The sequence below is a fragment of the Somniosus microcephalus genome, chromosome 2 (assembly GCF_052327205.1).
Source record: "Somniosus microcephalus isolate GS21.2 chromosome 2, FLI_Smic_1.0, whole genome shotgun sequence".
Lineage (NCBI taxonomy): Eukaryota > Metazoa > Chordata > Chondrichthyes > Squaliformes > Somniosidae > Somniosus > Somniosus microcephalus.
Window position 1 is genome coordinate 22,240,527 of NC_140988.1, and position 23,511 is coordinate 22,264,037.

The 23,511-nt window shown below is 45.5% G+C and overlaps 1 protein-coding gene across 2 annotated transcripts in view; it reads left to right on the plus strand.

The window, feature by feature from the left end:
• Nucleotides 1-2,817: 2,817 nt before the first annotated feature.
• Nucleotides 2,818-23,511, plus strand: part of LOC147122590 (SWI/SNF-related matrix-associated actin-dependent regulator of chromatin subfamily A member 5) — a 45,606-nt gene continuing 24,912 nt past the window's right edge. The window contains exons 1-7 of one of the 2 annotated variants that reach the window (XM_086007380.1): nucleotides 2,818-3,122; nucleotides 12,135-12,218; nucleotides 16,329-16,495; nucleotides 18,163-18,263; nucleotides 19,492-19,592; nucleotides 20,683-20,862; nucleotides 22,318-22,473. In XM_086007380.1, the coding sequence (XP_085863506.1) occupies nucleotides 3,018-3,122; nucleotides 12,135-12,218; nucleotides 16,329-16,495; nucleotides 18,163-18,263; nucleotides 19,492-19,592; nucleotides 20,683-20,862; nucleotides 22,318-22,473 (894 nt within the window). In that variant the 5' untranslated portion in view covers nucleotides 2,818-3,017. The remainder of the gene's footprint in view (nucleotides 3,123-12,134; nucleotides 12,219-16,328; nucleotides 16,496-18,162; nucleotides 18,264-19,491; nucleotides 19,593-20,682; nucleotides 20,863-22,317; nucleotides 22,474-23,511) is intronic. The other variant, XM_086007375.1, reaches the window with a different exon arrangement.

A 23,511-nucleotide genomic window follows, 5' to 3' on the forward strand; every position in this document is an offset into this window, starting at 1 on the left:
CAAACTCCAGGGACTTGAACACAAAAATCTAGGCTGACACTCCAGTGCAGTGGGAGAGCTGCACTGCCGGAGGTGCCGTCTTTCGGATGAGATATTAAACCAAGAACTTTAGAAGTGTAGTCACTGTTGCAACGTAAGGAAATGCAGCAGCCAATTTTGATAATCAGTTTTGCACTGTTTAAAGTAAATGTGCAAACATGGCTAGTCTGATTGTGCTATTTTGAGTTTAATGTATACATATGATTTATTTAGTTCTGAATCAAGTGCAATTCAATTAAAGCAAATATATTTTCAGAGTGTAGACAAGCTCCTCAATATTCTTACTCCAAACATCTTTCATGTTCCAGGATCATTGTTTAGTTAAGTAATTGTTTAGCAAAATTACAGGCCAAATCTATTTATCTGTGATTAATCCTAGAGAGCTGTACAACTGATTCAAAACAGGTACAGAAAAATTGATTTCAGAAAAAAATCACAACTGATCCATAACTGATCCCAGGGAGATGCAGAATTGACCAGGTGTCACTTACCTGTCCTCTCACTTTGTCTCCCTGTCTCCTCCTGTCCCTGTTCCTCAACCCCATCTCCCTCCCTTCACCTCCTTCAACCCCATCTCCTTCCCTTCACCTTCTTCAACCCCATCTCGCTCCCTTCACCTCCTTCAACCCCAGCTCACTCCGTTCACCTCCTTCAACCCCATCTCCCTCCCTTCACCTCCTTCAACCCCATCTCCCTCCCTTCACCTCCTTCAACACCATCTCGCTCCCTTCATCTCCATCTCCCTCCCTTCACCTACTACACCCCCATCTCGCTCCCTTCACCTCCCTCAACCCCATCTCCCTCCCTTCACCTCCTTCAACCCCATCTCCCTCCCTTCACCTCCTTCAACCCCATCTCCCTCCCTTCACCCCCATCTCCCTCCCTTCACCCCCATCTCCCTCCCTTCACCTCCTTCAACCCCATCTCCCTCCCTTCACCTCCTTCAACCCCATCTCCCTCCCTTCACCTCCTTCAACCCCATCTCCCTCCCTTCACCTCCCTCAACCCCATCTCCCTCCCTTCACCTCCCTCAACCCCATCTCCCTCCCTTCACCTCCCTCAACCCTATCTCCCTCCCTTCACCTCCCTCAACCCCATCTCCCTCCCTTCACCTCCCTCAACCCCATCTCGCTCCCTTCACCTACTCCAACCCCATCTCCCTCCCTTCACCTCCTCCAACCCCATCTCCCTCCCTTCACCTCCTCCAACCCCATCTCCCTCCCTTCACCTCCTTCAACCCCATCTCCCTCCCTTCACCTCCTTCAACCCCATCTCCCTCCCTTCACCTCCCTCAACCCCATCTCCCTCCCTTCACCTCCCTCAACCCCATCTCCCTCCCTTCGCCTCCCTCAACCCCATCTCCCTCCCTTCACCTCCTTCAACCCCATCTCCCTCCCTTCACCCCCATCTCCCTCCCTTCACCCCCATCTCCCTCCCTTCACCTCCTTCAACCCCATCTCCCTCCCTTCACCCCCATCTCCCTCCCTTCACCTCCTTCAACCCCATCTCCCTCCCTTCACCTCCCTCAACCCCATCTCCCTCCCTTCACCTCCCTCAACCCCATCTCCCTCCCTTCACCTCCCTCAACCCCATCTCCCTCCCTTCACCTCCCTCAACCCCATCTCCCTCCCTTCACCTCCCTCAACCCCATCTCCCTCCCTTCACCTCCTTCAACCCCATCTCCCTCCCTTCACCTCCTTCAACCCCATCTCCCTCCCTTCACCTCCTCCAACCCCATCTCCCTCCCTTCACCTCCTCCAACCCCATCTCCCTCCCTTCATCTCCTCCAACCCCATCTCCCTCCCTTCACCTCCTCCAACCCCATCTCCCTCCCTTCATCTCCTTCAACCCCATCTCCCTCCCTTCATCTCCTTCAACCCCATCTCCCTCCCTTCACCTCCTCCAACCCCATCTCCCTCCCTTCACCTCCTCCAACCCCATCTCCCTCCCTTCACCTCCTCCAACCCCATCTCCCTCCCTTCATCTCCTCCAACCCCATCTCCCTCCCTTCACCTCCTCCAACCCCATCTCCCTCCCTTCATCTCCTTCAACCCCATCTCCCTCCCTTCATCTCCTTCAACCCCATCTCCCTCCCTTCATCTCCTCCAACCCCATCTCCCTCCCTTCACCTCCTCCAACCCCATCTCCCTCCCTTCACCTCCTTCAACCCCATCTCCCTCCCTTCACCTCCTTCAACCCCATCTCCCTCCCTTCACCTCCTTCAACCCCATCTCCCTCCCTTCACCTCCTTCAACCCCATCTCCCTCCCTTCACCTCCTTCAACCCCATCTCCCTCCCTTCATCTCCTTCAACCCCATCTCCCTCTTCATCTCCTTCACTCCCAGTTCCTCACCCCATCTCGCTCCCTTTATCTCCCTCTCTCCTTGTTTCTCCATATCCTTCTGCTCCTCAACCCCATCCCCTTTGTCTCGTCTCCCCTCCCCCTGCTCCTGCTCCAAACCGCCCTCTCCCTCTGCTCTCCTCAACCCCTGTATCTCCCCCTCTCTTATTCCTCCTTGCCCTGCCATTCCCCTCCCCCGCCGAGTTCCAACTTGTTCCTCAGCAACAATTCAAAACCAAAAGTAAGAACCGAACCCCGCCCGAGAACGAGATCGCGCGATACCGGTCTGCGTCTGGACGAATCCCCCCCCCCCGGCGCGGGCAAGGCTCAATCTCGCGAGATTTCAGGGGAGTGGAGGCGCGGCGGCCTGGGCAAGTTCTCGCGAGAGCTGGCGCCGCTGGGGAAGAGATCTCGCGAGAGCTGACGGCGGCGGGCTGAGGCAGAGATCTCGCGAGAGCTGGCGCGGCGGCGGGTAGCGGTTAAGCCAGTTGCCTTGGGGGAAAAAGCCGGCTGAGGGAGCCGGGTGGCGGCAGCAGCGTGAGGCGGGCGACCGACCGACCGACCGTCCGTGAATCAGCGCAGAGAGGTCCGATCAGCCCTTTTTAATTCATCCGACCTGCTGAGGGCGGCAGTGGAAATGTCTGAAGCCGAGGAGAGGCCGGAACCGGATCGGGCCGTGGGACCGGTGGCGGAGGCGAGCGCGCCGCCCGTGGCAGAAGCCCAGGCTCCAGCCCTGGCCAAGGTGAGTGAGTGACGGCGGCGAGGAGGGGATGGAATTTACCGGAGGAGAGAGTGATCCCCGGGCCCCGTGTTGGGAGTTCGGTATCCCACCCACCCCACCTTCCCCCGGGGGGCTCTGATCTCGGGGCTCTTTAACCCGAGCCCGGTCGGTTCGGCGCCGGTTACCGCCTCGTGTCGGCTTCCAAAAGCAGCCGTTTGTCCGCCCGCGCGGCACGGCCCTGTTTGATTCCTCCCCCCGGCCCGGTCTCCCGCCCCCTCGATTTATCGCAGTCCCCCCACCCCGGGTGCGGGAGGTCCGGGGCCCCGGGCGCTTCTCGGTCCCCCTCCCCCGGGTGCGGGAGGTCCGGGCCCCCGGGCGGTTCCCAGTCCCCCCCCCACCCTGGGTGCGGGAGGTCCGGGCCCCCGGGCGGTTCCCAGTCCCCACCCTGGGTGCGGGAGGTCCGGGCCCCCGGGCGTTTCTCGGTCTCCCCCCACCCCGGGTGCGGGAGGTCCGGGCCCCCGGGCGTTTCTCGGTCTCCCCCCACCCCGGGTGCGGGAGGTCCGGGCCCCCGGGCGGTTCCCAGTCCCCCCCACCCCGGGTGCGGGAGGTCCGGGCCCCCGGGCGGTTCCCAGTCCCCACCCTGGGTGCGGGAGGTCCGGGCCCCCGGGCGTTTCTCGGTCTCCCCCCCCACCCCAGGTGCGGGAGGTCCGGGCCCCCGGGCGGTTCCCGGTCCCCCTCTCTGAGGCGGTTGCGCGGTGCGGAAGCGCCGGTCGTTGCCTCGCGCATGCTCAGTGCGCGCCTTCCTTCTTCCCCCTTTGTTTAATTTCGCCTGTTAGACTCGCGGGAGATTGAGACAGAATTCACCGCACACACAGGCCACTCCGCCCAACCACTCCATCCTAGTATTGATGCTCCACCCACCCTCCTCCTCTTCATCTCACGCCATCAACATATCCTATTCCTTTCTCCCTCATATGTTTATCTAGCTTCCCCTTTAAATGCATCTATGCTGTTCGTCTCAACTGCTCTTTGTAGCCAGTTCCACTCTGGGTAAAGAAGTTTCTCCTGAATTCCTTATTTATTTGTGACTACTTTTATATTTAAGGATCTGAATATACTTTTATCCCAATCCAGAGACTTGGCTCGGCTGACACTCCAGTGCTGCACTGTTGGAGGTGATGTCTTTCGGATGAGATGTTAAACCGAGTCCCTGTCTGCTCTCTCAGGTGGATGTAAAAGATCCCATGGTGCTATTTTGAAGAAAAGCAGAGGAGTTATCCCCACTATCCTGGCCAATATTTATCCCTCAATCAACGTCACTAAAACATTGCTGTTTGTGGGAGCTTGCTGTGTGCAAATTGGCTGCTGCTTTTCCTACATTACAACAGTGACAACACTTCAAAAAATTACTTAATTGGCTGTAAAGCGCTTTGGGACGTCCAGTGGTTGCGAAAGGCGTTATATAAATGTACATCTTTCTTTTTATACTTGGAAATTGAGCTGACAGGAAACAGATTAAATTCAACATGCAAAGAGCTTTGCCTGAGGACAGAGCATCCAGGATGGGACTATTTTGTTTTAGGCTGTCCCCTTGCTTTGGATTTATGCTGTGAAATGAACATTTTCTTGTAGCACTGTTGAGTTGTAATATAAATGCACATTCTCAAATTAAGATTATGGTTTTTAAAGTTACTATATTCTGTAGGAAATGCACTGACACTGTATCTGCTCATAACCCTCTAACTAGTGAGTATATGTGAGTTATTTGAAGTGTGTTTGCCCTTTTCTGCCAGGTAATGTGTAATTGCTCCTAGTTACATTGGATTGATGTGGTATCTGATGTGCCTCTAGACTGTTGCATGTTTAAAAAGTTAATCTGGCTCCAAGGAGAAAGATGCAATAAAATTGACAGCAATTATTTCAAGGGTATGAGATCAATAATTTCTCATTTATATGAGAGTGTGCATTATGGCTTCATATGGAATGAATTAAACCCTGTAACAAAATGTTGTAGTCCATCAGATGATGTTACTTTTTACAAAGAGCTCTCATGTGGTGAGACTTAAATGCCCTTTTCTAGATAGTGAGTGAATGACTTCATAATGGGCGGGTACAAGGCTTTTATTTTGATCAACAGCTAAGACCAGTATGATTTCTAATCAGCATTGAGTAGTTCATTGCCCCATTTTTGTTGTGGAAACATTTCCAATGCAAACTATTCCATAATATTGCCCAATTCCAATTTGGAATTTGACCCATTTATTCTGCTGAGCTAGTTGAGCAGCACTGAAATAACCAGAGCTTGCGGTTTGGAATCCACAAATACGTCGCCATCCCACCTGCCTGCTTTCCTTCCCTGCTGGTCAGCAATGTAAAAGGTACATTGTTTCGCCTTTCTGGGTGAGCCAATGGCCATGTTATCTGCAGCCAAAGCTACTTAGCTGTGCTTTGTTCAGGAGGCAGGTCTGCTGTTTCGTCATTCTCTGGAGGTAGTGCTGTAATGGATTATTGGGGATCTGACCGTTTTCTTTTGTCTCGATAGAATCCTGATTCAAAAGTGGAAGTACAATTTCTAAATTTGCAGAAGGCACCAATTTGGGGGTTATAGTTAATACTGAGGAAACTGGCAGACTGGGCCAGTAATTGGCAAATTAATTTCAATATAGACAAATGTGAAGTGTACTTGGGTAGGAGGCCACATATTGCTCGGATAAATGAGGTAGAGCAGCAAAGCAATCTAGGGGTACAGATACACAAATCACTTAAAAGTAGTGACACATGTTAATAAGACCATTTAAAAATAGCAAACCAAGCACTAGTGTTCATTTCTAGATGGATCGAATTCAAAACCAGAAAAGTTATGTTAAACTTGTATAAACTTTGCACCCTGGAATGTAAGGCGATAACCCCTGACCTCTCCACCACTGCAAACCGTCTTTTTAAACCTGCCGCCTCCAACAAGTGCAAGAAGCTCCTGGACTTCTTTGTCGCTAAGATTGAGACCGTCCATTCAGCTGCCTCTTCCTTCACTTCCCCTAGCCCACCAAGCCAAACTTCCCTTAAGGTTCCCCCATGCCCTATCCCTGAACTCGCATCTTTCTCTAGTTTCTCTCCCAGCTCCCCTCATGCCCTCTCTGAGCTCATCTTGTCCATGAGACCCAACTCTGCTCCTTCGGCCCTATTCCCACTAAACTGCCCAACCTCCCTTCCTAGCCCCCAAGTTAACTGATATTGTTCCTGGTTCCCACTCCTTGGGTACTGTCCCACTCCCTTTCAAATCTGCCATCATCAACTCCCTCCTCAAAAAACCCACCCTTGACCCCTCTGTCCTTGCAAACCAGTCCCCCATCTCCAACCTCCCTCTCCCCTCAAATCCTTGAATGTGCTGTTGCCTCCCAAATCCATGCCCATCTTTCCCACAACTCCATGCTTGAACTCCTCCAATCAGGATTCAGCCCCTGCCACAGCACTGAAACGGCCCTTCTCAAAGTCACACAGGATATCCTATGTGACTATGATCGTGGTAAACTATCCCTCCTCATCGTTCTTGACCTGTCTGCAGCCTTTGGCATGGTTGACCACTCCATCCTCCACACCGCTCCTCTCGCTCAGCTGGATGGGACTGTCCTTGCCGAGTTCCATACTTATCTGTCCAGTTGTAGGCAGAGAGTCGCCTGCAATGGCTTCTCTTCCCTTCTCGCTGAAGGTAAGCATGCAGGTGCAGCAGGCGGTTAAGAAGGCAAATGGTATGTTGGCCTTTGTAGCGAGAGGGTTCGAGTACAGGAACAAGGATATCTTGCTGCAGTTGTACAGGGCCTTGGTGAGACCACACCTTGAGTATCGTGTGCAGTTTTGGTCGTCTTATCTGAGGAAGGATGTTCTTGCCATGGAGGGAGTGCAGCGAAGATTCACCAGACTGATACCTGGGATGGCAGGAATGACGTATGAGGAGAGATTGGGTCGATTGGGCTTATACTCACTGGAGTTTAGAAAAATGAGAGGGGATCTCATTGAAACTTATAAAATTCTAACAGGACTAGACAGACTAGATGCAGGAAGGATGTTCCCGATGGCGGGGGAGTCCAGAACCAGGGGTCACAGTCTAAGGATAAGGGGTAAGCCATTTAGGACTGAGATGAGGAATTTCTTCACCCAGAGAGTGGTGAACCTGTGGAATTCTCTACCACAGAAGGCAGTAGAGGCCAATTCGTTAAATATATTCAAGAAGGAGTTAGATATATTTCTTAAGGCTAAAGGGATCAAGGGATATGGAGAGAAGGCAGGAACAGGGTACTGAATTTGGATGATCAGCCATGATCTCATTGAATGGCGGAGCAGGCTCAAGGGGCCGAATGGCCTACTCCTGCTCCTATCTTCTATGTTTCCCGCACCAGTCCCTCTGGAGTCTCACAAGGGTCTATCCTTGGCCCCCTCTTAGTTTTCGCATGTCGCTGAGGAGATGAGAAATGTCAGGTTCTACATGTACGCTGACGACACCCAGCTCTACCTCACCACCACCACCTCTCTCGACCCCTCCACTGTCTCTGATTTGTTACGCTGCTTGTCCTACATCCAGTACTGGATGAGCAGAGATTTCCTCCAACTAAATATTGGGAAGAGCCACGAACTCCGTTCCCTAGCCAGCGGCTTCATCCCGCTACCTGGCCAATGTCTGTGGCTGAACCAGACCGTACGCAACCTTGGAGTCCTATTTGACTCTCGGATGAGCTTCCTACCACATATCCGCTCCATCACCAAAACTGCCTACTTCCACCTACGTAACATCGCCTGTCTCCGACCCTGCCTCAACGCATCAGCTGCTGAAACCCATATCCGTGCCTTTGTTACCTCTGGACCTGACGATTCCAACGCACTCCTGGCCAACCTCCCATCTTCCACCCTCCATAAACTTCAGCTCATCCAAAACTCTGCTGCCCGTATCCTAACTCGCACCGAGTCCCGTTCACCCATCACCCCCTGTGCTCGCTGACCTACATTGGCTCCCGGTCCAGCAACGCCTCGATTTTAATATTCTCATTCTTGTTTTCAGATCCCTCCATGGCTTCACCCCTCTCTACCTATGTAACCTCCTACAGCCCTCCGAGATCTCTGCGCTCCTCCAATTCTGGCCTGTTGCGCATCCCTGGTTTTAATCGCAACACCGTTTGCGGCCGTGCCTTCAGCTGCCTAGTCCCTAAGCTCTGGAATCCCCTCCCTAATGCTCTCTGCCTCTCTACCACTCTCTCCTTTATGATGTTCCTTAGAACCTACCTCTTTGACCACACCTGTCCTAATATTTTCTTATGTTGCTCAAATGGTGTCAAATATAGTTTGATTTTTTTTAAAAAGACTTGCATTTATATCGCACCTTTCATGACCACCGGACATCCCAAAGCGCTTTACAGCCAATGAAGTACTTTTTGAAGTGCAGTCACTGTTGTAATGTAGGAAACGCGGCAGCCAATTTGCACACAGCAAGCTCCCACAAACAGCAATGTGATAATGGCCAGATAATCTGTTTTTGAGTGAAGTTGATTGAGGGATAAATATTGGCCAGGGCACCGGGGAGAACTCCCCTGCTCTTTTTCGAAAGAGTGTCATAGGATCTTTTACATCCACCTGAGAGGGTAGGCAGGGCCTCGGTTTAACATCTCATCCGAAAGACAGCACTCCCTCAGTACTGCATTGGAGTGTCAGCCGAGATTTTTGTGCTCAAGTCCCTGGAGTGGGACTTGAACCCACAAACTTCTGACTCAGAGGCGAGTGTGCTACCCACTGAGCCACAGCTAACAGTTAACGCTCCTGTGAAGAATTTTGGGATGTTGTACTACATTAAAGCTGCTATATAAATGCAAGTTGTTGGTGGTGGTTAGACCACCCCTTGTAGTACTGTACACAGCTCTGGTCTCCATATTATGACAAGGATACAGAGACACTAGAGAATGTTTTTTTTTTTTTTTTAAAAGATTCACAAGAATGAAACTAGAAGTGATCGTGAAAGCCTGAACAGGCTGGGGCTATTTTCTCTAGAAAAGAGATGGCTGAGAGGTGACCTAATAGAGATATGCACAGACCAGTTGGACCAAATGACCTGTTTCTGTGCTGTGCATTCCATGTAATGTAATCTATGCAATGACAAAATACAGGAAACTTTGTGCTATCCGGAGGTCAGGAATCCGGCATTCTCGAGCTACCGGCAAAATCGCGCTCCGAAAACCGCACCTCAGTAACCGGCAATTACGAGTCCGAGTCTCCAACGGTTGCCGAGTTCGTCAGTGGGGGTAGTTCTCCAAACTGCCACTACTCGGCCTCTTGGCGCTATCGGAAGTCGGAACACCTCACAAACCCTGCATGTGGAGTCTCACTCTCCCATGCTGCCGGATAGCCTCTTCTGATCAGTCATTTTTCAGGGTTCCAGTACTGTGTTTCTCCAACGTTGTTACAACTCATTGGGTTGAATTATGGAAATCCCAAAAGATCATCCAACCTAAAGGAAGAGAGTGGTGTTAACTTTAAAGCAGAAAATAGATATATGTAAACGACTAGAATTGGGAGCGAAGCGTGCACATATTATGAATGAATTCAAAATCGGTTTGTCAACAATGTACGACATCAAAGCGCAGAAGGATAAGCTGCTCAAGTTTTATGCAAGCTCGGAGACACCTAACAGTGTAGAGAAACGGCACACGCTTCATAAGCCTAAGCTTGAAGAGCTGGATACCGTGCTTTGAGTGGTTTTGTCTGAAGCATTCAGAGGGTGTTCTGCTTTCCGGACCCATGCTAATCGAGAAAGGGAAGGATTTCTATGCAAAGATGGAGCTCACTGAGAAGTGTGCTTTCTCTGATGGATGGCTATCATGCTTCAAGGCACGGCATGGGATACGACGACTCGATGTTTCCGGGGAGAAGAAATCAGCTGATCACGACGCCGCAGAAGAATACTGCGAATATTTCAATCAGATTGTGAAGCAACATAATTTGTCGCCAGCACAGATATACAATGCCGATGAAACTGGCTTATTTTGGAGGTTTTTGCCAGAATCAATGCTTGCTGGGGCTAGTGAGACTAATGCTGCAGGTTACAAGAAAAATAAGGATCGTGTAACTGCTAACATGTGCGAACGCTGCAGGATCACACCGGGTTAAACTTCTCGTCATTGGGAAGTATAAAAATCCCCGTGCATTTAAGAATGTGAAGCGCTTACCTGCTGAGTACGAAGCTCAAACAAATGCTTGGATGGATAAGGAAATCTTTTCAAATTGGTTCCATCATACTCTTGTTCCATCTGTGAGGGGACATTTCTGTAGAATAGGGAAACCTGAAGATAGCAAATGCATTTTATTGCTTGATAATTGTAGAGCCCATCCGCATAAATCAAAGTTGGTTTCGGGAAATATTTTCACCATTTATTTGCCACCAAATGTAACTTCTCTCATACAACCCATGGACCAGGGCGTTATCCAAAATCTCAAGTGTCGTTACAAGAAAGACTTCCTACGTAAACTGATAAGCCAAGATGACAATACAGGTATACATGCATTTCAGAAGGCATACAATCTTAAAGATGCCATCTTTAATGTTGCATGTTCCTGGAAATTGGTGAAAGGTCACACTTTGAGACAAGCCTGGTGCAAATTGTTGCCTTCTGTAATGTTTGCTGAAGGTTCTTCTTCAGAGGAGGAATTTCATGGGTTCAATCTTCGTCTGCGGAAGACTGCAGTAATGGAAATGGCTGACATGGTGAATGATGTAGGCCCAGCAAACCCTCTACGTCACCTCAGTGAATGTGATATTCAGCAGTGGGTTGATGCAGATAGAGAAGTTGCTGTTGTGCATTCGCTAAGTGATGATGAAATAATGGAGAATGTTTTGAATCCAAAGGAAAAAAAAGGAAAGTGTGATGGAAACTGACGAGGATGAGATTTATGAAGTGAGCAAGGTTTCTTGGGCTAAAGCTGCAGAATATTTTGAAGGATTACTTATATTTGCTGAAAGCCATTCTTGCTATTCTGCCCAAGAACTTATGCAGCTCCATGTTCTGCATTCCAACTTTCTACAAAAAAGGCAAGCATCCACGAAGCAAGCAGACATCCGGAACATGTTTAAGAAACCTTCCAAAAGAGTTGGAGCAGTGGAAGTGCCAGAAGAATCTGTTGAAGTGCATGATCCTGATGACCCAGCTGGCATGGATATTCCTGATGAAATAGTTGTCTTGGAATAAGTGTACAGTCAACCACCGTACAGTACTTTATACTGTACTGTAGTCGTTTAAGTTTTGGTGCACTGCACAGTCATTTATAAGATTTGTTTTACAGTACTGTTAAGTCGTTTATAAGTTTTGTTTTACTGTTAAGTTAATAGAGTTATGGATTACCATCAACTGGCAGTACTGTACTTAATCAAGTATCTTTCACCATCCATTTAACACAACATTCTGTAGGTGAGTACAGTACCCAATTACTGTATATTGCACATTTCTTGATTTTTAAATTTTTCTTTGTTAAAAATAGCCTGGGTAGATAACCCGCTCAGGCATCCGGAGCTTTTAAAAAATCAGCAGTAGCTCGGTCCCGTCGGTGCCGGATAGCACAAAGTTTCCTGTAGTTTTGGACCTAACACGCTAGGTCAGTAGCAGTTGGCCACAGAGATAAGTTAAACCCTTGGGAGATGTCTATTGTGATTTCGTATTTCTTTCCTCTACATTTGGTGTGGTTAAGATCAAGACTTTGGCAAAATAGAGACAAAAGCCAATTTTAACGTCTTTATCTACATTTTTTTCTCCGGCAAACTGGTAAGCTACTTTGCCTATTTTAAAATGAGTGAGAATATTCCCTCAGTTCCAAATGGCATTGGCCATGTCTCTAAAACCTGATGTAATGTACTTGCAGCATCTCAATGACATTATAACTGGTGCCTTTGTTTACATTATTCCTGAAATATCAGATGGTAATTCAGGTTGAATAATTGTGTACTCTGCAAATCATTGTTTCTTGTGAGCCTATTGACTGTTAATGTAATGTTCTCTCCACTAGATGGAAAGTATTGATACAGCGTTTATATTCAAAATGCCTAGACCAGAGGTTAAAGAAGAGGATCCTGCCTATGAAGAGAAAATGGTAAAGACAATAAAGGAAACACTTGTTGAAATTACTTTCACTTGTATGTACGTATTATCGCAATACTTGAATATATGGAGAGCCTCTTGCATTACATGTCCCTTTAATTTAGAATCAAGTAATTACCACATTAGAATTTATCAGGTGTCCTTTAATTATCTCATCTTCAATGACCAACTGATAACCTCTCTCTAACCTGTACCTGGAGAAAAAAATTCAAATATTTCACTGGCCCCCTCCAAAAAAAAAAGGTACATAAGATTTGCCTCTTGTTACATAAGGATGCTGTTCTTGTGACCATTTTTGTTTTAAAACTTTCAGCCCTACTGCTCCATCTTTTAGAGAAGGCATCCATTTAATCTTCAGCAGTGTGATAGCTTGCAGTATTCAACCTAAATTCCCTCAGAAGGAATTTCAGTATTCTGACTTCTGAATTCAATACATTTGTAAGATCATAACTTGGAGTACTAGTGTAGAAACTCAATGGTGAGCACGCATGAGGAGTGTAACTTGTGCAGAGCTGGTATTGGCAGGTGCAGTGACGTGCATTATTCAATGTTGGATAACCTGAATATCTCCAGCTTACTGAAGGATCAAAATGTTGTTGGATCAGGCGTGGCAACTGCCTAAAAATGTACAATAATGTTGTAACTATAATTCAAACATTGCACTGCGTGCTTACTTGTGAGAAACTTTCCCGTTAAGCTGCGCAGTGGTCTGGAGGTCCCATGCAGGCCGCCCACAGGCTTTTACTCTGGAGAACTCGCGCATGTGCAGAAATTTGAATGGGCTATGCAGCCAGTTAAAGGGACCGCACACAGAAAACAAGTAGAGGGAACATTGCTTGTGAGTAAGTAGAGGTCACTGTGCTACATCTTAGACTTTTCCTCTGCCTGTTGGTGGTTTTGATGTGATGACTTGAAATATCCTTCCCAGTCTCTTAGAACCACAGGACAGTCAACTGTGCTGAATAATTAAAAAATATATTGGGGCAACATTTGAACCACAGGCCATGATGTGCATTTTTTTTCTTTCAGTATGCCTAGTTGTAAGAACCTAGTGAGTACAGTATAAACATGACTGCTAATGTGAATTTTAAACTTGTATGTTTGTAATAATGTTTTAATTATATTTTAAGATAATTTGGCCTAATTGAGGAAACTCTAATACAGGAAACTTTGTGATATCCGGCACCGACTGGACCAAGCTGTTGCCGTCCCATCAAAACTGCCGGACAAACCAGCGCTAATGTTGAAACATACGGAGCTTTTAAGCTCCGTATCTGGCAACAAACCCTGTTCAACAGCTTCTAAACAGTCGGCCATACTTTGCAAGCGTCTCTGTAGCTTAGCAACAGCTTCAGCGAGACCTTGCAGAGCCTGACTGGTTGGAAAAAAAAGCAACGAAAAGAAAAAAAAACTAACGAAACGGCTCCTGATTTTTGCCGGTGGATCGAGCATTCCGGACAGATAACCTCTGGATAAACCAAAGTTTCCTATAATGCATAAAATAAATCTTGACCAGTTTCTCCCCCCGCCCCCCCATTGTGCTGTGATGTTTTGAGTTAAACAAAGTTCTGGTGTCCTGTTTATATTGCAGCACTTCCTATCTGATCCTCCATTTTGTAGGGTGAAATAAGTGCAGTTGTGGACTGTACAAGCCAGCAATGTTTTTCTTTAACATTACTCAACTGTGTATAAATATTCCCTAATGTGGGGCGTTTCATTACACAAGATTGCACTTGTTTGTGACTTTTAAGCCACGACACAATCTTGGACATTCTCTTGTTTTGGTTTTGCTGAATCCTCTGAGCAAATGGAGCTATGTTGTCGAACCTGTGGAAGTGGTATGGAATAGTGGTTATTAACTGTTAAACAACTATTTCAACTACATTGAGGAGGATGTAGGCTCATGGCTCAAGGCTGATGGCTGTTCTTCCCTCAAAACATTAACCACCAAGCACCTCCTTTTTCCTGTAGTAGCTTCTAGTTTAGTTTTGCACAACATTCCACTTAAAGTATAAACTGTATATTCAATGCGTTCATAGTGAGTTAATCATGAACACTTGTAAATTTGAGGTTGGCTTATATATTCGATTTTAAAAGTGCTAATGTTCCTGCTAATTTTTTTTGTGCGCGCGGACCCTTTAACGGGCTGCGCAGCCCATTCAAATTTATCACGCCTGCACGGTTTTTTCCATTATAAAGCCGTCGAGCAGCCTGCACGGGACCTCCAGATTTCTGCGCGGCCGCACAGCTTAATGGGATCATTACTAACGGGATCTTTGTTTGTTGTGTGTTATCTTGTACGTAGGGTTGAAAGAAATATGTCTGTCATGGGTAAGTTGTATTGTCACCAGGAGTTCAGTAAAGCACAATGGACGTATTGTATTTTTTGTATTATGTCTACTTGATCTAGCCCTTTTTATAAAAAAAAGAAATATAATCATACTAACTTGATTGAGTTCTTTGAGGTAATAGAGGGTTGATGAGGGTAATGCAGTTGATGTAGTGTACATGGATTTCCAAAAGGCGTTCGACAAAGTGCCACATAATAGAGTTGCCGGCAAAGTTGAAGCCCGTGGAATGAAAGGAACAGTGGCAGCGTGGATACGGAATTGGCTAAGTGATAGGAAACAGAGAGTAGTGGTGAATGGTTATTTTTTCGGACTGGAGGAAGGTATACAGTGGTGTTCCCCAGGGGTCGGTTCTAGGACCACTGCTTTTCTTGATATATATTAATGACTTGGACGTGGGTGTACAGGGCACGATTTCAAAATTTACAGATGAGACAAAACTTGGAAATAGAGTGAACAGCGAGGAGGAGAGTGATAGACTTCAGGAAGTCATAGACAGACTGGTGAAATGGGCGGACACGTGGCAGATGAAATTTAACGCAGAAAAGTGTGAAGTGATACATTTTGGTAAGAAGAATGAGAAGAGGACATATAAACTAAATGGTACAATCCTGAAGGGGGTGCACGAACAGAGAGACCTGGGTGAATGTGTGCACAAATCGCTGAAGGTGGCAGGGCAGGTTGAGAAGCAGTTAAAAAGGCTTACGGGATCCTGGGCTTCATGAATAGAGGTAGAGAGTACGAAAGTGTGGAAATTATGATGAACCTGTATAAAACACTGGTTCAGCCCCAACTGGAGTACCGTGTCCAGTTCTGGGCACCACACTTTAGGAAGGATGTGAAGGCCTTAGAGAGGGTGCAGAAAAGATTTACGAGAATGATTCCAGGAATGAGGGACTTCAGTTCTGTTGATCGACTGGAGAAGCTGGGGTGGTTCTCCTTGGAGCAGAGAAGGTTGAGAGGAGATTTGATAGAGGTGTCCAAAATCATGAGCGGTCTAGATAGAGGGAAACTGTTCCCATTGGCAGAAGGGTCGAGAACCAGAGGACACAGATTTAAGGTGATTGGCAAAAGAACCAAAGGCGACGTAAGAAACTTTTTACACAGCGAGTGGTTAAGATTTGGAATGCACTGACTGAAAGGGTGGTGGAAGCAGATTCAATCACGGCTTTCAATAGTGAGTTGGAGAAATAGCTGAAGGAAAGAAATTTGCGGGGCTACGGGGAAAGGGCGGGGGAGTGAGACTAGCTGAAGTGATTTTGAAGAAGCCAGCGCGGGCTCGATGGGCTGAATGGCCGCCTTCCATGCTGTAACCATTCTATGGTTCTATAATTTATAGATTGTTCTCCTTCCAAACATGGGTTGTGTTTGAAGAGAGCATTTTTGAGCTGACTTAACACAAAGTGAAATATTGATGGCTATGATGTGGATGATTTAATAGCACCACATAAGAAATGGCTGCTTTTATTCATCGCTGAACCCTCACCAAAAAGTTGCATGGTTGTCCAATTTACCAAATATGCCACTAATATCAGCTGAATGCATATGATTTTTTAACGAAAAGCTGACCTTTCTAAAAATGTGGTATTTTATCATTAAAAACAAATGTGCATGTCCCAGCAAGAAGAACAGTTCCCTTTGACTGTAGATTAATTGCAAAATGCTTGCACAGTGATCCCACTTTGATTCACCTTGCCTCACTTTCTTCTTTGTTTAACACAAGCATTTCTTCTTCTTCTTCTTTTGGTTGGCAGAAAGCAGACAGGGCAAATCGATTTGATTATCTGCTGCAGCAAACTGAACTTTTTGCCCACTTTATCCAACCCGCTGCACAGAAGACTCCAACTTCGCCTTTAAAGATGAAACCTGGACGCCCTCGCGTAAAGAAAGATGAAAAACAGACTCTTCTGTCGGTTGGAGAGTAAGATATATTACAGGCAATGTTTTTTTTAATTCAAGATGCAGATTCTCTGCGATTCCAACTTGGAAAGCATTCTTCATATTTGAAAGGCAAAACGTGTTAATGTTTGATCACGTTAGAATGGTGGAAATAGAGCTTTTATTTCTTCTTGCGCTTTTGGGCCTCAGCTTTTCACCATGTATATCAATAACTTGGATATCTATTCCTTCATCCAAGTTTGCAGATGAGACTACGTTAGGAGGCACCGTAGGTTGTGTGGATCGTAGGAGGAAGTTGCAAAGGGTCATAGACCAATGAGTGGGTAAAACTATGGCAGATGGAGGTCGAAGTGTGAAGCCATCCACTTTGGATCCGTGAAAGACAAATCAGAGTATTTTCTAAATGGTGAGGGATTAGGCGCTGTGGAGGAGCAAAGGGATTTGGGTGTCCGTGTACACAAATCACCAAATAATGCTGCACATGTAGAAAAAGTAATCAAAAAGGTGAAAGGAAATCTGGCCTTTATCTCGAGGGGATTGGAATACAGAAGTGAGGAAGTTGTGCAGAGCCTTGGTCAGACCCCATCTGGAGTACTGCCTTTGGTTTTGGGCACCGAACCTCGAAAGATATATTGGCCTTGGGAGGGGGTGCAGTGCAGATTCACCAAAATAATACCAGGCCTTAATGATAAATTATGAGGACAGATTGCATAAACTTGGTTTGTATTCCATTGATCTTAGAAGTTTGAGGGCTGAACTAATTGAGGTGTTTAAAATGATTAAGGGATCTGATAGGATAGACACAGAGAAACTATTTCCTCTGGTGGGGGAATCCAGAGCAAGAGGGCATAATCTTAAAATTAGAGCTCGGCCATTTAGGAGTGAAATCGGGGACCACTTCACACAATAGGTAGTGGAAATGTGGAACTCTCTGCCCCAAAAGACTGGATACTGGGTGAATTGAAATTTTCTTGAACTGAGATCAATAGATTTTTGTTGGGTACAGTATCTAGAGATATAGAGCAACGGCAGGTAACTGGAGTTGAGGTACAGATCAGCCATGATCTAATTGAATGTCTGAACAGGTGCAAAGGGCTACATGCCCTACTCTTTCTATGTTTTTAAAAGTTGGAATGGCATCATGTTCACCTAGTGTTCAATATCTTGCACTTTTAATAATATAATAGACATAGAATTTCTCTCAACCTGTATAAAAACACTGCAATTCTTTAAACTTGTCACATGAGTGATCGCAGAGCATGCTGACACACTGGTTGACTGATCGATTGGCACAGAAATAGAGTTTAAAAAGTTTATACATGTTGTAAATAACTTTTTTAAATTAATAATACTAATACACCTTGTAGTCTGCCATGGGCTTGGAAGAGTGCAAGTATTTGAATAACATTAGATTTCAAAATTATTTAGATTTGGGATTGGCTTTAAATTTTAAAAAAGTGACCATCTGCATTAATTGCATGTTTTGAGTCTTAGCTTAGTAATGCACCATATATGTGCTAAACTTGACTGCAAAGTTAACGCACAATCTCCTCTCCTAGAAATTTTGTACGGTGCCGTTTATTCTGACGTGGCTGCAGATTTGAAAGCGGCAGTAGTAGCATCTCACTTAAAACGGGTTAGACTATAACGGTGACTCCTTGCACAAAACAATTCACTTTTAATTCTTAGTTATCGGCATCGCCGTACAGAACAGGAAGAGGATGAAGAACTACTGTCAGAAAACAGCAAGACAACCAATGTCTGCACAAGGTTTGAAGAATCCCCATCATGTATGTAAAGCCATTTTATTCATTAATTCATACATGCGTTAATGTAGCTCAGAGTTTTCACTACTTTTGCCCAGTTGCTTTTACATATTTTTTTTTTGGTCACCCTTCATCGATTTGCAGCATTCGATGTTTGTCAAAACTACTCATGGGACATTTGAGACTGCTGTAATTTAGATCTTAAAACCAAAACCATTCTTTCGGCTTTATTGGCTGCATTCATTGTTCCATCAAAAAAGACCCCTTTTGGCAATCTGCTAATGGTGACGGAGGCCACGGACTCACTCCAGTCTAATTTGTGATCGCAACGTTTTAAAATTTTCTGACTTGTGACTGGATATTCATTGTCGATATTGAGCTTTTTGAGGTCAAGTTCAGCATGAATAAAATGCAGAGTAACGCTCAAAGATTACCCTATGCCAGTATGAAATGCCTGCTTCATATACCAGCCTCTCGCCCAGGCCTCAGTGGCATCTTTTGCTCAGCTTTGCACTCTCGGCCAGTGCTCACAAGTTGAAACTGCTCCAATTTATTTTGCAGAGGGCCCTAGCAGCCAGCAAAAGGATGAAGTCTTCACATTAGTCTGGGTCAAATTAAAATAGATGAACCAATATTTTCACGAGGAATAATTGGGTTATTTTATCACTTATGCATGTGTAGCTTGCTCTCCTTTGGAAGTTGAGGATCATGTAATCCGTTCCTCATAATCCTACCAAAAAGTGAGCTGAATGATCTGTTCTTCCAAGAAGGCATTTCTCCAACTGTACGTTATTTAAAAAGTCTTCCTGTAACTATATAAGATCGCTTACAAAGAAACCAAGACTACACAAACTAGTTTTCCTCTCCCACCCTACACATCCCTGTCTTAATGAAGTTTATGTACTCTGTCTAACTGTTCATGTCTCTGTTATTTGGCCTCGTATTTAGCGTTCAATCTAGCTGCTGTACAATGGTGGTAGTCTGTCAGTGGAATATGCACCATCTTTGTTTTGGAGTCCACGCCTGAATGCTAACATTCGTTATCCAAGCGTTGAAATCCTGATACCGATTTGATTGAGCTTCTCGCTTTTTGTTGTCTCGAGCTTGTCATGGATGCTTTCAGTTAAATGGTTCCTGATCCAGTAATACTTTTTTTTTGGTCATGGCAATGATTTCATATCCACTTAAACTGTGTTTTGTGCAAACTCTTGCAATGGTTGCAGGCTCTAAATGTTTGGGATCTCTTCCACAGATGTAAAAAGCGGGAAACTCAGGGACTACCAGATCCGTGGACTGAATTGGCTGATTTCTTTATATGAGAATGGCATTAACGGTATCCTGGCAGATGAAATGGTATGAATCCGCATTGATTGTGGGCATAACAATTGTTAATTGTGGGTGATCTAATTGAGGTGTTTAAGATGATTAAAGGATTTGATAGGGTAGATAGAAACTATTTCCTCTGGTGAGGGAGTCCAAAATTAGATATAATAGCAAAATACTGCAGATGCTGGAAATCTGAAATAACAACAGAAAATGCTGGAAATATTCAGCAGGCCAGGCAGCATCCGTGGAGAGAGAAACAGAGTTAATGTTTCAGGTCTGGGACCCTTCATCAGAACTGGAAAAAGCTGGAAATGTAACAGATATTAAGCAGGTGCAGAGACTGGGGGGGGGCGGGGGGGGGGGGTTTAGGAGGGGAGGAAGGAATTGAAAGAACATGCTGTGAAAATGTTGCAAATGGGAATGGTAAAATCATACTGCATGAAAAATGGGGGCAGGGATTATTATCTGAAATTGTTGAACTCTATGTTGAGTCTGTCAGGCTGTAAAGTGCCTAATCGAAAGATGAGGTGCTGTTCCTCGAGCTTATGTTGAGCTTCATTGGAACAATGTGTAATAGGCCGAGGACAGAGAGATCAGAGTGGGACGGAAGTGGAGAATTAAAGTGACAGGCGACCAGAAGCTCAGGGTCACCCTTGCGGACTGAACGGAGGTGTTCCGCAAAGTGGTCGCCCAATCTACGTTTGGTCTCCCCAATGTAGAGGAGACCGCATCGTGAGCAGCGAATACAGTATATTAAATTGCAAGAAGTACAAGTAAATCGCTGTTAGAGCTAAGCTGTTCAGGGGTGATGTCAGGAAGCACTGCTTCACACACAGGGTAGTGGAAATCTGGAACTCCCCAAAAAGCTGTTGAGGTCAATTGAAAATTTTACAACTAAGACTGGATTTTTATTAGGTAAAGGTATTAAGGGATGTGGAGCCAAGGTGGGTAAATGGAGTTAAGAGGCAGGTAAGCCATGATGTAATTAAATGGCAGAACAGGCTTGAGGGGATGAATGGCCTAGTTCAGTACACTGTTCAGAAATGGTTCTGGGTAACCCTGATCAAAAAGCAGTGATCGGTTGTAAGAGGCTTAATTGTTGTACTTCATTTAACAGGGTCTTGGGAAGACATTACAAACTATCGCTCTTCTTGGGTACATGAAACATTACAGAAGCATTCCTGGACCTCACATGGTTCTAGTCCCCAAATCTACGCTGCACAACTGGATGCTTGAGTTCAAGAGATGGATACCGACTTTTCGAGCTATTTGTCTAATTGGCGACAAGGAACAAAGGGTAAGAACTGTGTTTTGTGATCCTGTAAATACTAATGGACAATGCAACTGGTGTCTGGAGCTTAATTGGTAAATGCACCGCATATTGCGGAAGTAAGCTGTGCCGTGCCGGTTGCATCACCTGCCATGAGTTACCCTTGGTGCCCCAGCCGAGGGATGAGAAAAATCAGCCTGGGTTCTTCGTCCTGGTTGCTATCTTGTCACCCTGTCACACTTGCCAAATGAAAATTGAATAGTCCACTAACACTTGCAGTCAAGGCTTGCATGTGAACAGAATGGCTGCTTGGGTGAGGTATCAAAGGGCATCCAGCATCTGTGGAACAGTATCCAGAGAGTCAATACCTTTAGGAGGTGGCAAGATGTTCCTGGAATAATTTTTTCCTTTTCAAAAGTAATTTTTACCAAACACAAATCCTTAAACTGTGTGAGGGAATTTCCAGAATACTTTTTTTGAATCACTGAATAATTAACTAAAACTATGACGTGGAGATGCTGGTGTTGGACTGGGGTGGACAAATGTGAGAAGTCACACAACACCAGGTTATAGACCAACAGCTTTATTTGAAATCACAAGCTTTCGGAGCGCTGCTCCTTCGTCACTTCACCTGACGAAGGAGCAGCGTTCCGAAAGCTTGTGATTTCACTTAAAGCTGTTGGTCTATAACCTGGTGTTGTGTGACTTCTCACATTTAACTCAAACTAATTAGTGCTTCTACATGTAGTTATTGTGCTTGTATTACTTTGTGTAATTGAAGGACTCCAGCAATGTTCCCTTTAAGCTGCGTGGCTGCGCAGCGCTCCCACGCAGCGGGTCACCGGCTTTTAAATGGGGAAAAACCATGCATGCATGCTATTTTGAATGGGCCGGGCAGCCCCTTAAAGGGGCCACGCACCCATAAAAAATGAAAGGGAACATTGCTCATAAGACTTGGGACATAATTTTAATATAACCGTTTCCTCATTTGAAAAAAATACTTAAAAGAAATTGAAATTTTGTGTGGGTGGAGTGGGTTTAGGCATAGTTCAGTCTTTATTGTTCCCACCTTTCACTTTCTTGCACTGTAGTGCATTTACTTGTGCTCACCCTCTCTAAAAACATATTTACAATATGCACAAGGAAAATGGATCAGTGGCCTGTGATAATGCCAGCTATCGAGGTTCCTCAAGACTGGCCTATGGTGATCAGCTTTTCTTTCTTTGCTCTGCATAACTAAAATCAGAAATTGGCCGTGCACATAATCTGGAGCCCAAATTTGCATTCTGCATGTTGTGCTGTAATTTATTGCACACTCTACAATATTACTAATTTTTCAACAACTCTATCTTTCTGAATTGTTTTATTTGATTAAATTTGGCTGGTTAATACGTTTCTACTGTATCTCCATTGCATTACTAGAAAGATAAATGTATCTGGTATTAAGGAAACTGAAACTTAAATGACTTCTTGCTTTATCAGGCTGCCTTCATCCGAGATGTCCTGCTGCCTGGAGAGTGGGATGTCTGTGTGACGTCGTATGAAATGCTGATCAGGGAGAAATCTGTTTTCAAAAAGTTTAATTGGAGGTATCTGGTTATAGATGAAGCCCACAGGATCAAAAATGAAAAGTCGAAGGTAAATTATTTTCCTCTATTCTCTGCTCTGCTCTGCTCTTCTCCCTCCCCTCCTTCCCCATCCATTAATGCAAGTATTAATGGTTACAGTTGAGGTAAATGCAAGATTTTCTGGCTTACCAAAAGTGAATTGGGAGTAGTGTATGCTTGCTTTGTGGCAAAGAGCTGGACTTGGTGTCGTCACACTCTAGGTGGTATTGGGGCATTTCTCAATCCGTCTCTGTGAGGTTATTTTCAAGCATGGTGCAATCATTTCTGAAACCAGAGGGCAAGAGGTTTGCTATGCTAGAGATGGGAATATGAAGGTGAGCTGAGATGGAATGATGAAGAGGAGCAAGAGGCTGCTGTAGAAAGAATGAGGTGGGGTGAGGGCGAGAAGTGGCTGCTGTAGGGAGAATGGGATAATGAAGGACAGAAAGATGGTAACAAAAGGAGGGGGGGGGAAACCAGGATTAGAGATTTTGAAAGAATGAAGGAGGCTGATGAATTTTCAGAAGGAAAATGTAATTATGGTTGAGATAGTGATGATTATTTGCTGCTTCTATCTTCCTATTCCTTTACCCTTCCACCATCAGAGCTTTAATAATCAAACTGAAAGGGCGGTTTGCTGTCGCTGATGGCATGTAAACCTTGGGGAAAATAGTGCTTTAGTCTGAAAAAATCCAATGCAAATCAATGGTTTGCGAATATCCATAATTGTGATCTAAATAGCAATGAGCTGTAACTCCAGGGGTTTAGAGATTACTGGGGGCATTATTGCACATTCAATTACTTCCATATTCTGAGATGCGATAGCTTATCCCTGAGCTTTAAAACTATAGGGCGGGGGGGAAATCTTTGGATTTAAAATCAATTCTGTTTATTCAGGCCTTAATATATTATTGTTTAAAAGCTTTTTAGCCGCCTTCCACTCCCACCCACTGTTGCGGTGATTTGAAAGAAAGTGTAATTCAATTGCAGGAACAGGTGCATAGTGGTTATGTTCCAGGGCTAGTAATCCAGAGGCTGGCCTAATGATCCGGAGACGTGAGTTCAAATC